Source organism: Dreissena polymorpha, chromosome 6 (genome assembly GCF_020536995.1).
Source record: "Dreissena polymorpha isolate Duluth1 chromosome 6, UMN_Dpol_1.0, whole genome shotgun sequence".
NCBI lineage: Eukaryota > Metazoa > Mollusca > Bivalvia > Myida > Dreissenidae > Dreissena > Dreissena polymorpha.
The window spans coordinates 17,738,357-17,751,483 of NC_068360.1; the positions used below are offsets into that span (position 1 = coordinate 17,738,357).

General features: G+C 34.9%; 1 protein-coding gene across 1 annotated transcript in view; it reads left to right on the forward strand.

Moving 5' to 3' along the window:
* The window catches only part of LOC127834882 (anosmin-1-like), a 71,924-nt gene that overhangs the window by 12,440 nt on the left and 46,357 nt on the right, over positions 1–13,127 (forward strand). The window contains exon 2 of the mRNA XM_052360992.1: positions 3,241–3,309. Within this exon, the coding sequence (XP_052216952.1) occupies positions 3,241–3,309 (69 nt within the window). The remainder of the gene's footprint in view (positions 1–3,240; positions 3,310–13,127) is intronic.

Genomic DNA, 13,127 nt, shown 5'->3' on the forward strand with positions numbered 1-13,127 from the left:
ACGCAGTAATCCTCAATTTTTACATCATTACACTGTAAAATAATTGAAATGGCATATTCAAAGTCAAGGTACACATAGCTAAAACAAAAAATTATATTATTATCATTAATTTTGTTCCGATCAATGTTTGAGCAATTATACTACAATAGGTTCACTTCCAAATGTGTAGAAAAGCTTAAAGGGATCTTTTCACGCTTTGGTAAATTGACAAAATTGAAAAAAGTTGTTTCAGATTCGCAAATTTTCGTTTTAGTTATGATATTTGTGAGGAAACAGTAATACTGAACATTTACCATGGTCTAATATAGCCATTATATGCATCTTTTGACGATTTTAAAACCTAAAAATTATAAAGCGTTGCAACGCGAAACGATTGAATAATTTGGAGAGTTCTGTTTTTGTCGTTAAATTTTGTGAAACTACGAAGATTGCTTATATAACGTATTAAATACGCCATGCATGTGTACTTGGCGGAATAGCTCAGTAGGCTAAAGCGTTTTTACTTCAGGACTCTGGCAGGACTCTAGGGGTCACTGGTTCGAAACCTGGTCCGGGCAATGTTCTTTTCCTTTTTTTAATTTTATTCTTGATTTTTTACTGGAGCTTTTACGATCCAATGTTTACATTTATCGATATAAAGCATTTAATGAATAAGTTAAAAAATGCCAAAATCTGTGAAAAGGCCCCTTTAAGGAAATTAATATAACATATTATTAAGCGTTTAATGATTTTCAAGATGCAGTTTGAATCAATGCAATGTAGTCATTGACTTTATATTCCATATCCCATGTGGCTTCACATGACCCTATAAAAAGCTTTGTAAATATAAACTGTTACACATTCTTTGTTGACATTTTCAATGTTGGTATAGATAGATTCTGTGTTTGTTTGATATTTATTACTGTAAATTGTTAATTCCATTGTACTTGTTTTAGAATCACATTCCTTATATTGAAGAAACATTCCCTATACAATATGGATGGTGAATATTGTGTTTAATAAAGGCATATGTTGCATTATACAAAATAATGACATACTTATTACTTGTGTCATTATACGAATGTGTCATAGACTTTTCTAATACCAGGCAGTACAATCTAGTTCTTCTCACAAATAAAGGATGCCATAGTTTTCATGTGTCTATTTCACCAAACAAATTATCAAAATCAGGAGTAGTAAAATCCTCAACATTTAACCCTTTGCATGCTGGGTAATTTGTCATCTGCTAAAATGTTGTCTGCTTAATTTCTAAAATTAGCATTTTTTTCGATTTTTTTCAAAGAATATTATCAGAATAGCAAACAGTTTGGATCCTGATGAGACGCCACGTTCTGTGGCGTCTCATCTGGATCCAAACTGTTTGCACAGGCTTTCAAAATTCGGTTCCCGCACTGAAAGGGTTAATAGGTTTTACACTGTTATTGCTAGAGTGGCATGTATAATGCACGTCCAAACAAAATTAATTTGAATAGCCGTAGTATATTAGTTGTACTAAGGTATAACACAGTTATTTGGAAAACCAAATGTGACATTATTTTAAATATTCATTCATTTAAATAATAAAAGAACACTCATCACTCATGGTAAAAGACAAGTGTAAATATCATGAAGAAAGACATAAAACTGTGCACACAAGTATATTTATGGCATATCAGTTTGTATAAGTTTAAATAACTCCGAAATAGGGAATTAATTGCTTGTCTATCGCATAACAATACAGGGCCTGAGAACTGTTATCGCACAAAATATTTCATTTTGAAACATTTTGAAAATGTCATTTGTATGTATCAAGCCACTCGACAAAATGATAATGTATGTTAAAGTAGACAAAATCTAGGTTCATGGCATTTGTGAATGAACCATAATGGAAACTTGCAATTGCATTGAGAGGAAAACTATTCTATTGTTGAGGGTGTTTAGCACCCATTTAGTGGCTATCTGCGCTAATACGGTCCCGCAATTAGAGCAGGCTTTACTGGCATGCTTCCATGTTCATTGTGGAGTAAAATGGTTAGTTGCCCCCTGCCGTTGAAGTTTGTATGGCTGTATGTCTTTGCTTACCATTCATTTGAATCATTCGAAAATTATACAAACCAAGCTTTGAGGCAGTGAATGGGCATGATTTAATACTTTTTTGGGGTATTTCATATCTGGCTTGTTTGATAATGGGAATATTTTCTGCATATGTCAGTACACAATGCGACCAGATGTGGTCAATTAAAAATCATTGTTGTATGTTTAGTTTTTGCAGATGAGGTACCGTTTTGAATGATTTACAATTTAAGTAATATTTATGTAGGTAAATATACCATTTAGATTAGACAATTTTAAAAATAACAGTGCAGTCACATTCTCTGCAAGGTTTTGGTAACATTTGTTGTGTTTGTTGAAAAATATCAAATGCTTAACATTGTGATTAAGCAATTATTGTAGCAAATTATGCAAATATTAAGCAATGGTTTGCAATACTGTTACATGTTAAGTTTTAAGTTTATAATTATTAAAAAGCTATTCAATCCATACGGTACCCATTCTTATTTGAACTGAACATAGGAAATAAGCTATAAAAAAATGTGGTTTTCAAATTGTTGACATTATTTCTTGTTGCAAAATGGCACTTTTATGGCTGACATGTGACTTGTATTTGCTTATGTTCCAGTCGCTTGTCATTTATTTGAAGCAATATGTCAGTCTGGCCCGTTGCAATGTATGATTAAGACCCTAAAGACCGTCTTTCCATTACCACCCCCCACTGCAATTACCTGCAAAGATTTAGTGTTGTCTTAGGGATAAACTAATGTCATGGACTTAAGGACAATTTTTTTTTTCAAAATAAATGCTAACGTTGTAGTTTTTTTATGGATACAATAAATGTGTTGGATTTAGTGATTTTCATTGGTTCTTAACACTTTTATGAAATTATAAGTAGTTTGAAGAAATAATGATTATGACAATGTGATTCATGATGATGATGATGATGATGATGATGATGATGATGATGATGATGATGATGATGATTATGATGATTATGATGATTGAAAATTAAAGGAAATGAACATTATTTTACAAAACATAAAAATTATAGAAACTGTTCCCATAATTCAATAACATTAGTCTGCATGACGGTATTTCTGACTGAAATGAAATGTATGTTAACTTTTTGATTTAGGTTTCAAACCTCTTTTATGATAAAAATGCTAGCCTTGGACAATTTTCGAGGTGTCCTTTCTTCTTTTTCAGACATCCGATCGAAACAACCACAGAAAATTCATGCTAGATCGATGTAAAACCAACAGGGAGTGCTTTCAGGTAAAACAAGTTTTATGCTTTTTGCGACTTTTTAAAAGAACTGTCTCTTCAAAAATGTCATATCCTAAATCAATAACTAGTTAATAATCCCTCGCCATAGGCGAAGGGATATTGTTTTGGCGTTATCAATCCATCTGTCCATCCATCTTTCTGTCTGTCCGTCTGGAGCCATATCTTGGAAGTGCTTTGGCGTATTTCTTTGAAACTTGGTATAAGTATATATATGGATAAAAGGATGATGCACGTCAAATGGCATTGTACAAATGTACACCATCTGTTAATAATGGAGTTCTGGCCCTTTGTATCTTGAAAAAATGCTTTTTAATATAAGCTTAGAGCTTTATCTCCATTAACACATGAGCCAGAGCCATGAAACTTGCCATAGTTGTTCTCAATCATCTGGGAGTGCTTCACATTCAGCACCCATAATCCTAGGACTGAGGTAAAGGTCACACATTCAGGTCAAAGGGCGTTGTCCATCCGTCCAGAAAACTTATGTGTCCAGAAGCATATTGGAGGGGGATAATCAATTCAACGAATTTGCTTGTTTAACTAATAATTCACTCAAACATCAGCGTTATTAATTGAGCAATAAGGTGAACACTTCATACTTCATATATTTGATCTTTTTATGCCCCCTTTCAAAGAAAATATAGTGATCGGACTGTCCGTCTGTCTGTCTGTCTGTCTGTCTGTTTGTCTGTCTGTCCGTCTTTCCGTCTTTCCGTCTAACTTTGCGTTTAGGTTTCGAAAAATGCTCATAACTTCTATGCCCCTTGAGATATAACCTTCATATTTGGTATGCATGTGTATATGGACAAGGCCTTTCCATACACACACACATTTTCTCCCCGGTGACCTTGACCTTGAACTTAGGGTCCGTGTTTTGGTTTCGAAATGTGCGTTTAGGTTTCGAAAGATGCTCATAACTTCTATGTCTCTTGAGATATAACCTTCATATTTGGTATGCATGTGTATATGGACAAGGCCTTTCCATACGCACAAAAAATTTGACCCCTGTGACCTTGACCTTGAAGTTAGGGTCCGCGTTTAGGTTTCGAAATCTGCGTTTAGGTTTTGAAAAATGCTCATAACTTCTATGTCCCTTGAGATATAACCTTCATATTTGGTATGCATGTGTATATGGACAAGGCCTTTCCATACACACACACATTTTCTCCCCTGTGACCTTGACCTTGAACTTAGGGTCCTTGTTTTGGTTTCGAAATGTGCGTTTAGGTTTCGAAAAATGCTCATAACTTCTATGTCTCTTGAGATATAACCTTCATATTTGGTATGCATGTGTATATGGACAAGGCCTTTCCATACGCACAAAAATTTTGACCCCTGTGACCTTGACCTTGAAGTTAGGGTCCGCATTTAGGTTTCGAAATGTGCGTTTAGGTTTTGAAAAATGCTCATAACTTCTATGTCCCTTGAGATATAGCCTTCATATTTGGTATGCATGTGTATATGGACAAGGCCTTTCCATACACACACACATTTTCTCCCCTGTGACCTTGACCTTGAACTTAGGGTCCGTGTTTTGGTTTCGAAATGTGCGTTTAGGTTTCGAAAGATGCTCATAACTTCTATGTCTCTTGAGATATAACCTTCATATTTGGTATGCATGTGTATATGGACAAAGCCTTTCCATACGCACAAAAAATTTGACCCCTGTGACCTTGACCTTGAAGTTAGGGTCCGCGTTTAGGTTTCGAAATCTGCGTTTAGGTTTTGAAAAATGCTCATAACTTCTATGTCCCTTGAGATATAACCTTCATATTTGGTATGCATGTGTATATGGACAAGGCCTTTCCATACACACACACATTTTCTCCCCTGTGACCTTGACCTTGAACTAAGGGTCCGTGTTTTGGTTTCGAAATGTGCGTTTAGGTTTCGAAAAATGCTCATAACTTCTATGTCTCTTGAGATATAACCTTCATATTTGGTATGCATGTGTATTATGGACAAAGCCTTTCCATACACACAAAAATTTTGACCCCTGTGACCTTGACCTTGAATTTAGGGTCCGCATTTAGGTTTCGAAATGTGCGTTTAGGTTTTGAAAAATGCTCATAACTTCTATGTCCCTTGAGATATAACCTTCATATTTGGTATGCATGTGTATATGGACAAGGCCTTTCCATACGCACACAAATTTTGACCCCTGTTACCTTGACCTTGAACTTAGAGTCTACGTTTAGGTTTCGAATCTGCGTTTAGGTTTCGAAAAAAGCTCATTACTTCTATCAAGCGTTTATAGGGGGCATAAGTCATCCTATGGTGACAGCTCTTGTTTCAAATTGAATTCAAGGTCGCCACCAGTAAAAATAGATTGAATCTTGCACAAGGGGGTAACAATTCACATTTTGAATTGTCTCCATTTATCAGATTTTTTTTTTCAAATTGAAAACCTGGTTGTGACAACTTTGTCACTTGTTATTTGTGACAATACAAACATGTTTTAAAAAATGTAATAAAATCAAACTTTTGTAAAGAAAACTGGTCATTATATAATAATACAGCCTGTTCTAATTTTTCCTCTGACACAAATTTAGTCTTCGTCTGATTAAAAAAAAATGCTCTTTAAAACAGAGCTGTTTAGCTTTGATCCCTCAATATCTCAATATGTTATTATTTTGCCAGCAACACAAAAAATCAATACCTCCTACATCCATGGGGCACTAATATCAGGGTATAAAATGAGTTAACCCTTTCCCACTCGGAAGCAAAGTGAAAATGGCTATGTGCAAACAGCATAAAACCAGAACAGCCTGCCAGTAACAGTGACTGCGAGTTGGAAATTAAGCCTTTAAAACTTGCATATAGTAAGAAAGGTTTTAATTAAATGTAACTTTCTAAGGGACTACACATGCATAAAAATACATATCTAAGTGATAAAGGGTTAAAGCTTAAACTGGACATGATTGCAGTGATTTCATCCTTTCATGTTTACGTCATTTTGTAGTTAAGTTTATTGAAGTCTGGGACTCAATCAAATCAGTTTTGAACTTAACATTTCTGCAGGATTTGAGACCCAGTGACTCAGTGGATTTTCGGGAATACACAAACACTGGTTTAAATTGTTTATCTTGATACAATTAACCCTTTCAGTGCGGGAACCGAATTTGAAGGCCTTTGAAAACAGTTTGGATCCAGATGAGACGTCACGTTCTTTGAAAAAAAATCGAAGAAAATGCTAATTTTAGAAATTCAGCAGACGACATTTTAGCAGACGACAAATTTCCCAGCATGCAAAGGGTTAAAATGTTTTTTTTTCAAAATGTGAATGTGATCAATCAGTTTCATCTTCAGCCTGTGTAAAGATACTTTCAAGTTAAAAAACAAGTCATCCAATAGTAATAAGCAATTAATAATCTAACATAGATTAAAGTGAATAAAAGTGTGATGCCAGTCATAAACTTTTGTATCAAAATTCTTGTTTCCATAGCTCCACCATAAGGAGGAAAGTATTCAACATTTCATGCAAAACCCCACAAGAAATATAAGAGTATTTATCTTCATAGTAGCAGAGGTTAAGCAAGTTTAATAAAACACATTGTGGATTAAGTGTTAAACGGTTCTATGCGCTAAAAAACTTTATATCGGATACAATAGTTTCACAGGCCGCTCTTCACATTCTGAGCTTTGCAAGGAGGCAAATGCCCCAATCTGTCAAATTTTCATATGAATATTGTTTGAACCATGAGTCAGCGTGTTTATAAGCAGGCTTATGACAAATGTAGTCAGGCACAAAGACCGAATTAAATAAGGCCACAAATAAAAAAAACATTGTGTTTTTTGGGGTATGACCAAATCTGTGTTTTTTTTCATGCACATCCAAGTTTTAAGCTTAAGTTTTTATGCCTCCGGATCGAATGATCGGGGGCATATTGTTTTTGGACTGTCTGTCTGTCTGTCATTCTGTCACTCTGTCATTCTGTCCCAAAACTTTAACCTTGGTTAAAGTTTTGCGATAACTTTTGCAATATTGAAGAAAGCAACTTGATATTTGCATGTGTATCTCATGGAGCTGCTCATTTTGAGTGATGAAAGGTCAAGGTCATCCTTCAAGATCAAAGGTCAAATATATGGCTTCAAAGCGTCGCAACAGGGGGCATTGTGTTTCTAACAAACACATTTCTTGTTGTTAAATAGTTTGAACTTTACTGATCACCCATTTGTAAGCATTAGCAGCAGTATTGGTATCTGAGTGTTTGCATAATGCTATGGTTTAACCCTTTCAGTGCGGGAACCGAATTTTGAAGGCCTTTGCAAACAGTTTGGATCCAGATGAGACGCCGCAGAACGTGGCGTCTTATCAGGATCCAAACTGTTTGCTATTCTGATAGTATTCTTTGGAAAAAAAACGAAGAAATTGCTTATTTGAGAAATTCAGCAGACGAAATTTTAGCAGACAACAAATTTCCCAGCATGCAAAGGGTTAAGTTTGCATGCAACAACGCGATATCAATGTTCTACTTCCATTTTAAATTTCAATTAAATTAACACATCTGGTCGGGATTATTGAGTATGAGGTCTCTGTCCAAGGCCCACATCACTCACTTTCAATTTTCAGAACTATGCTTTACTTCAACCAGGTCAAATTGCTAAGGATGAGCTGTTGTGGTCTTCCCAAGTCCGATGTCGGTGGTTGTGCAATGTGTCTGTTGTCAACTTTTCCCCCATTAACACTCTAGCGGCCATATTTTTATTAAATCTCAATGAAACTTTGTCAGAATGGTTAACTCTTTCAGTGCGGGAACCGAATTTTGAAGGCCTTTGCAAACAGTTTGGATCCAGATGAGACGCCACGTTCTGTTTGCAAACTGTTTGCTATTCTGATAGTATTCTTTGAAAAAAAAATTGAAGAAAATGCTAATTTTAGAAATTCAGCAGACGACATTTTAGCAGACGACAAATTTCCCAGCATGCAAAGGGTTAACTTGCAAATATCTATTGGGCTAGTTAGAATCTTGGTCATTTACATCCAAAACTATGTCACCAGGTCACCAGGTCAATCTTTAAAAAAAAAAAAGGCATCACTCTTAAAGCCACATTAATGACTAAATCCAGATAAAACTTCATAATGCTTATCTGTAGAATATCTAGGCTGAGTTTGAATCTAGGCTAAATACTTCCGAAAACAAGGCCACAAGAGCAAGTCTTAGAAAAACCTCGTTACCACTTTAGAATCCACATTTATTACTCAATTTTGATGAAACTTGGTCAGTATGTTTATCTTGAAAATATCAAGGGTGACTTGAAGCTGGAAGAAGTGCATTCAAAATCAAGGTCATTGGGTCAAATCTTAGAACAAAACTTGTTACCACTGTAGAGGATACATCTATGACTAGATCTTGATAAAACTTGGTCATAAAGTTTATCTTGACAATATCCAGACAAAAATGGAATCTTGGTCATGTGCATCCAAAAACTTAGTCACAATGTCAAATCTAACAAGGCTATTGTCAAGCAATATAGTCGCCTACCGGCTCCACCATTGTCAAAAATTCCACAATTTTCAGATATTTTTTTTGGTTGCCATAGCAACCACAATTTTTGACATAGGAACAAAATGAAATGAGGTGCATAATGTCCATATTGCCATCTACCCATGTTGCAAGTTTCATGAACAAATAAAAAGAACTTTAAAAGTTATCACAGGATCCAGAAAAGTGTGACAGACAGACTCACAGACAGACAGACAGACACACAGAGTGCAAAACATAAGTCCCCTCCGGTGAAACCAGTAGGGGACAATAAAATCCTTATTATCACTCTAGAAGCCACACTTATGACTCTTGATGAAACTGTTTGATTTTTTATCTTGACAATATCTAGGTCAAGTTTGAATTTGGGTCACATGCTTTCACTAACAAGGTCACCCACAATTCTTTTTCATGTTGACATTTGGTCAAAATGATTATCATTTTAATATCTAGGTCAAGCTTGTATAGGGGTCACAACATTTGAAAAAAACTAGGTCACAAAAACTAGGTCACCTGGTCTTTAAAGCATTTTTTTTTCTTTTAGAAGCTTAATTTATGACTCAATATAGATGGAACTTGATGTTTGTTTTGACAATATCATGGTCATGTTTGATTATGGGTCAAGTATGTTAAAAAACCTAAGTCAACACTGGTCAAGTGTATGACACTGTATGTACTCTGTACTTAAACTAAGGTGAGCTCTAAAGGGTTATATTGCCCTCTTGTTTTACATGGACTGACAGAGTTCAAGTTAAATGTACCTTATACTATCAAAGTAGAAAGGTAGTTGAGCCAGGCCTCGACACTAACAGTGGCCCGGGAACCCGAGACCCCCAAATTTTGGTGAGGGACACCAGTTTTACCCAGGATTTTGCTCTAATTTTTATAGGCAGGGTTCCCTGTGGACACCAATCTGTAGAAGTTAGTGTCAAGCCCTGTGAGCGCAGTGTTCTTCGAAAGCTCCTGTTTATGCCCCCACTAGAATGAAAGCACACCGGATTGCACTGACTTGTACTTACAACGAAGACCTATGTCCATCTGTCTGTATGTGTTTGTTCACTCTCTTCCAGATTGTAACTCCATCATTTATCAGGGAGATGTGTTTGTCAGAAACACAATGCCCCATATTGCGCCGCTTTGAAGCCATAAATTTGACCTTTGACCTTGAAGGATGACCTTGAAGGATGACCTTGACCTTAACCTTTCACCATTCAAAATGTGCAGTTCCATGAGATACACATGCATGCTAAATATAAAGTTGCTATCTTCAATATTGCAAAAGTTATGACCAAGATTAAGGTTTTGATGTTGCTTTGAAGCCATATATTTGACCTTTGACCTTAAAGGATGACCTTGACCTTTCACCACTCAAAATGTGCAGCTCCATGAGATACACATCCACGCCAAATATGAAGTTGCTCTCTTCAATATTGCAAAAGATATCAATTTTTCACCAAGGTAAAAGTTTTTGGACACAGTCAAATACAATGAATTACAGACAGACAGGCCAAAAACAATATACCCCCGATCTTTCGATCCAGGGTCATAAAAATCCTAAATGAACCACGTTCTAGGAAACTCAGCATATTGCAGTTTCATAGTGTCATCCCAGAAAAGCCTGTGCAGTCTGTCTGATCAGGGACAACAATTTCTACTTGTATGGAATTTTATGTTTTAAGGGAGTCTTTTGCATTAAGCCCAGTTTTCCCAGAACAAGGCCTAATGTATTATTGTAAACAATTCATAGTAGATGGGATTTACTGTAATCATCTGTGATATCTGTTGGTCAGTCTGTTTTTTTGACCATCCAGGCAGTGTAATATTTTCCCATAATTATTTTTGTGATGGCGAATAAAAATAATTTTACTAGAAATTTCACACAAGCAAGCTTTTTTATGCCCATGGATCGAAAGATCGGGGGTATATTGTTTTTGGCCTGTCTGTCATTGTATGTGTCAGTGTGTGTGTGTGTCCCAAAATTTTAACCAAAACTTTAACCTTCTTCATAACTTTTGCAATATTGAACATAGCAACTTGATATTTGGCATGCATGTGTATAACATGGAGCTGCACATTTTGAGTGGTGAAAGGTCAAGGTCAAGTTCATCCTTCAAGGTCAAAGGTCAAAAAAAATATTCAAAAACTTTAACCAAAACTTTAACCTTCTTCATAACTTTTGCAATATTGAACGTAGCAACTTGATATTTGGCATGCATGTTTATCTCATGGAGCTGCACATTTTGAGTGGTGAAAGGTCAAGGTCATCCTTCAAGGTCAAGGTTCACCAAAAAAAAAGAGGCGCATTAGGGGGCATTGTGTTTCTGTCAAACACATCTCTTGTTTACTTTCTAGATCTATAATGTAAGACAATAAATTATCATCTGCCAATCCTACATTTTTGGCCATGCCACAAAAACAAACATTTTTGTGTTTGGCCTAAATGTTGGATGGCGTATTTATGTGCTTCTTTTGAGTGTTGTTAAAATATTTAAAAGAGGATTACCAGTCACTGTACCAGTTTTTCTGTACACAGTCTCAAATCTTAAACATGTTTGAATTTCAATGGAAAATATTAAATTTAGAATATATGTGTAAATGATTTTGTATTATTTGTTTGACAATAGAATATATTATGTCCAATAAATGTAAAAATGTGAGCATCCGTTAACCTTAAATTTTGAAAAAGTTTTTTTTTTTTTTGACATTTAGGGTGATCTTTCATGCAGAGAATCAGGGTTTATTTGTTTAACTCTTTCAGTGCTGTAACCGAATTTTGAAGGCCTTTGCAAACAGTTTGGATCCAGATGAGACGCCACAGAACGTGGCATCTCATCAGGATCAAAACTGTTTGCTATTCTGATAGTATTCTTTGAAAAAAATCGAAGAAAATGCTAATAAAGAAATTCAGCAGATGACATTTTAGCAGACGACAAATTTTCCAAGCATGCAAAGGGTTAATAGTCTTATGTCCATTTATATCAATTACATTTTGCTTCAAAAAAAAGTTTTCATTATGCTTGATGTGCAAATATATCAGTGTTTTTTTTTTCTCTCATTTCAATAAGAATACACATTTAGAATAACGTGAAATTGCTTAAATACTTTGACCCAAATTTGTAAAAATGAGATGGTCCATTTAACATTTAGGTGTACAATATAAATGAACACCAGTAAAACAAACTGATTCATCTTTACACTGAAAGATTACATCGGATTTTAAACATTGGGGAAGGCAGTCAATGCAAATATTTACTACCAAGGTCTTTATTCAATCTTTATTATCACCAAATCTAGGTCAGTCTTAATTAATCATGATTTGCAGATAATAGAGAAACAAACAGACATCGATTATTTGAAAATCCATGTTTAATAAATTAGGTGTCAGTTGGGTGTATAATTCCGTTGCATTTGTTATTAATGGAGATTCGAATTTAAAAAGGGTGTGCCTACCAGAATTGGAGACCACATTTTGATAATTCGATATTGTGATTTCACAATTTTAATTGAGAAAATTCTGACAGATCATAAAGTAAATAAATTGTCATTTGAATGTTTTAGCCCATTGTAAGTGGTATCGTAAGGTTTAGAGAAACAGGCATTTGCAAAAAGTATTTAATTTCAGAATTAACATTTTCATTTAAGTACTGTATAAATTTCCCTCCCAAATTTTGAAACCATGCTTTAGCAGTCACATATTCAATTGGTATTGAATCTTACATGCCATAATTTTTCAAGTCCAAAACTTGACATTCCATAAAATTGACCTTAAAGCAGAACTCTCCAGTCGGGATACCTAAACCCAACCCACGTGACTGACAAACAAATCTTACAGGACATGATGTGCGCTAACTTTTAAAATTTACCGGGCCTCATCAGATTTAACTGGGCCTTGTTCTTTTTTCAAAACAATATAAAATACCTTTTATACATTATTTTTATCATTATGATGTTCATAATGTATAACAATTCTGAATACAATAAGTGGCAATATTTGACTGATTTGCAATAGGAGTTTGTAACATCATCAGCAAAGATAGCAAGTTCGACTGGATGGTAAAAGCTGTTTTATTTAATGGTTAAACAATCTAAGTAAAATAAATATGAACAAATCCATATTGTTTACATATTCACAGTTTCATTGTCATTTTTTATCAAAGCATAGTTTTACAAATTGTTTTTTATCCGACATGAGGACCTACAGTATCAGCAAATATTATCGGACATGTCCAAGGACTGACATCTTTCACATGGATTGCCTATATAGTTACAATGTTATATCTCTCCTTTACTTTAGTCAGTAGTCAGTATTGTTCTTACAAA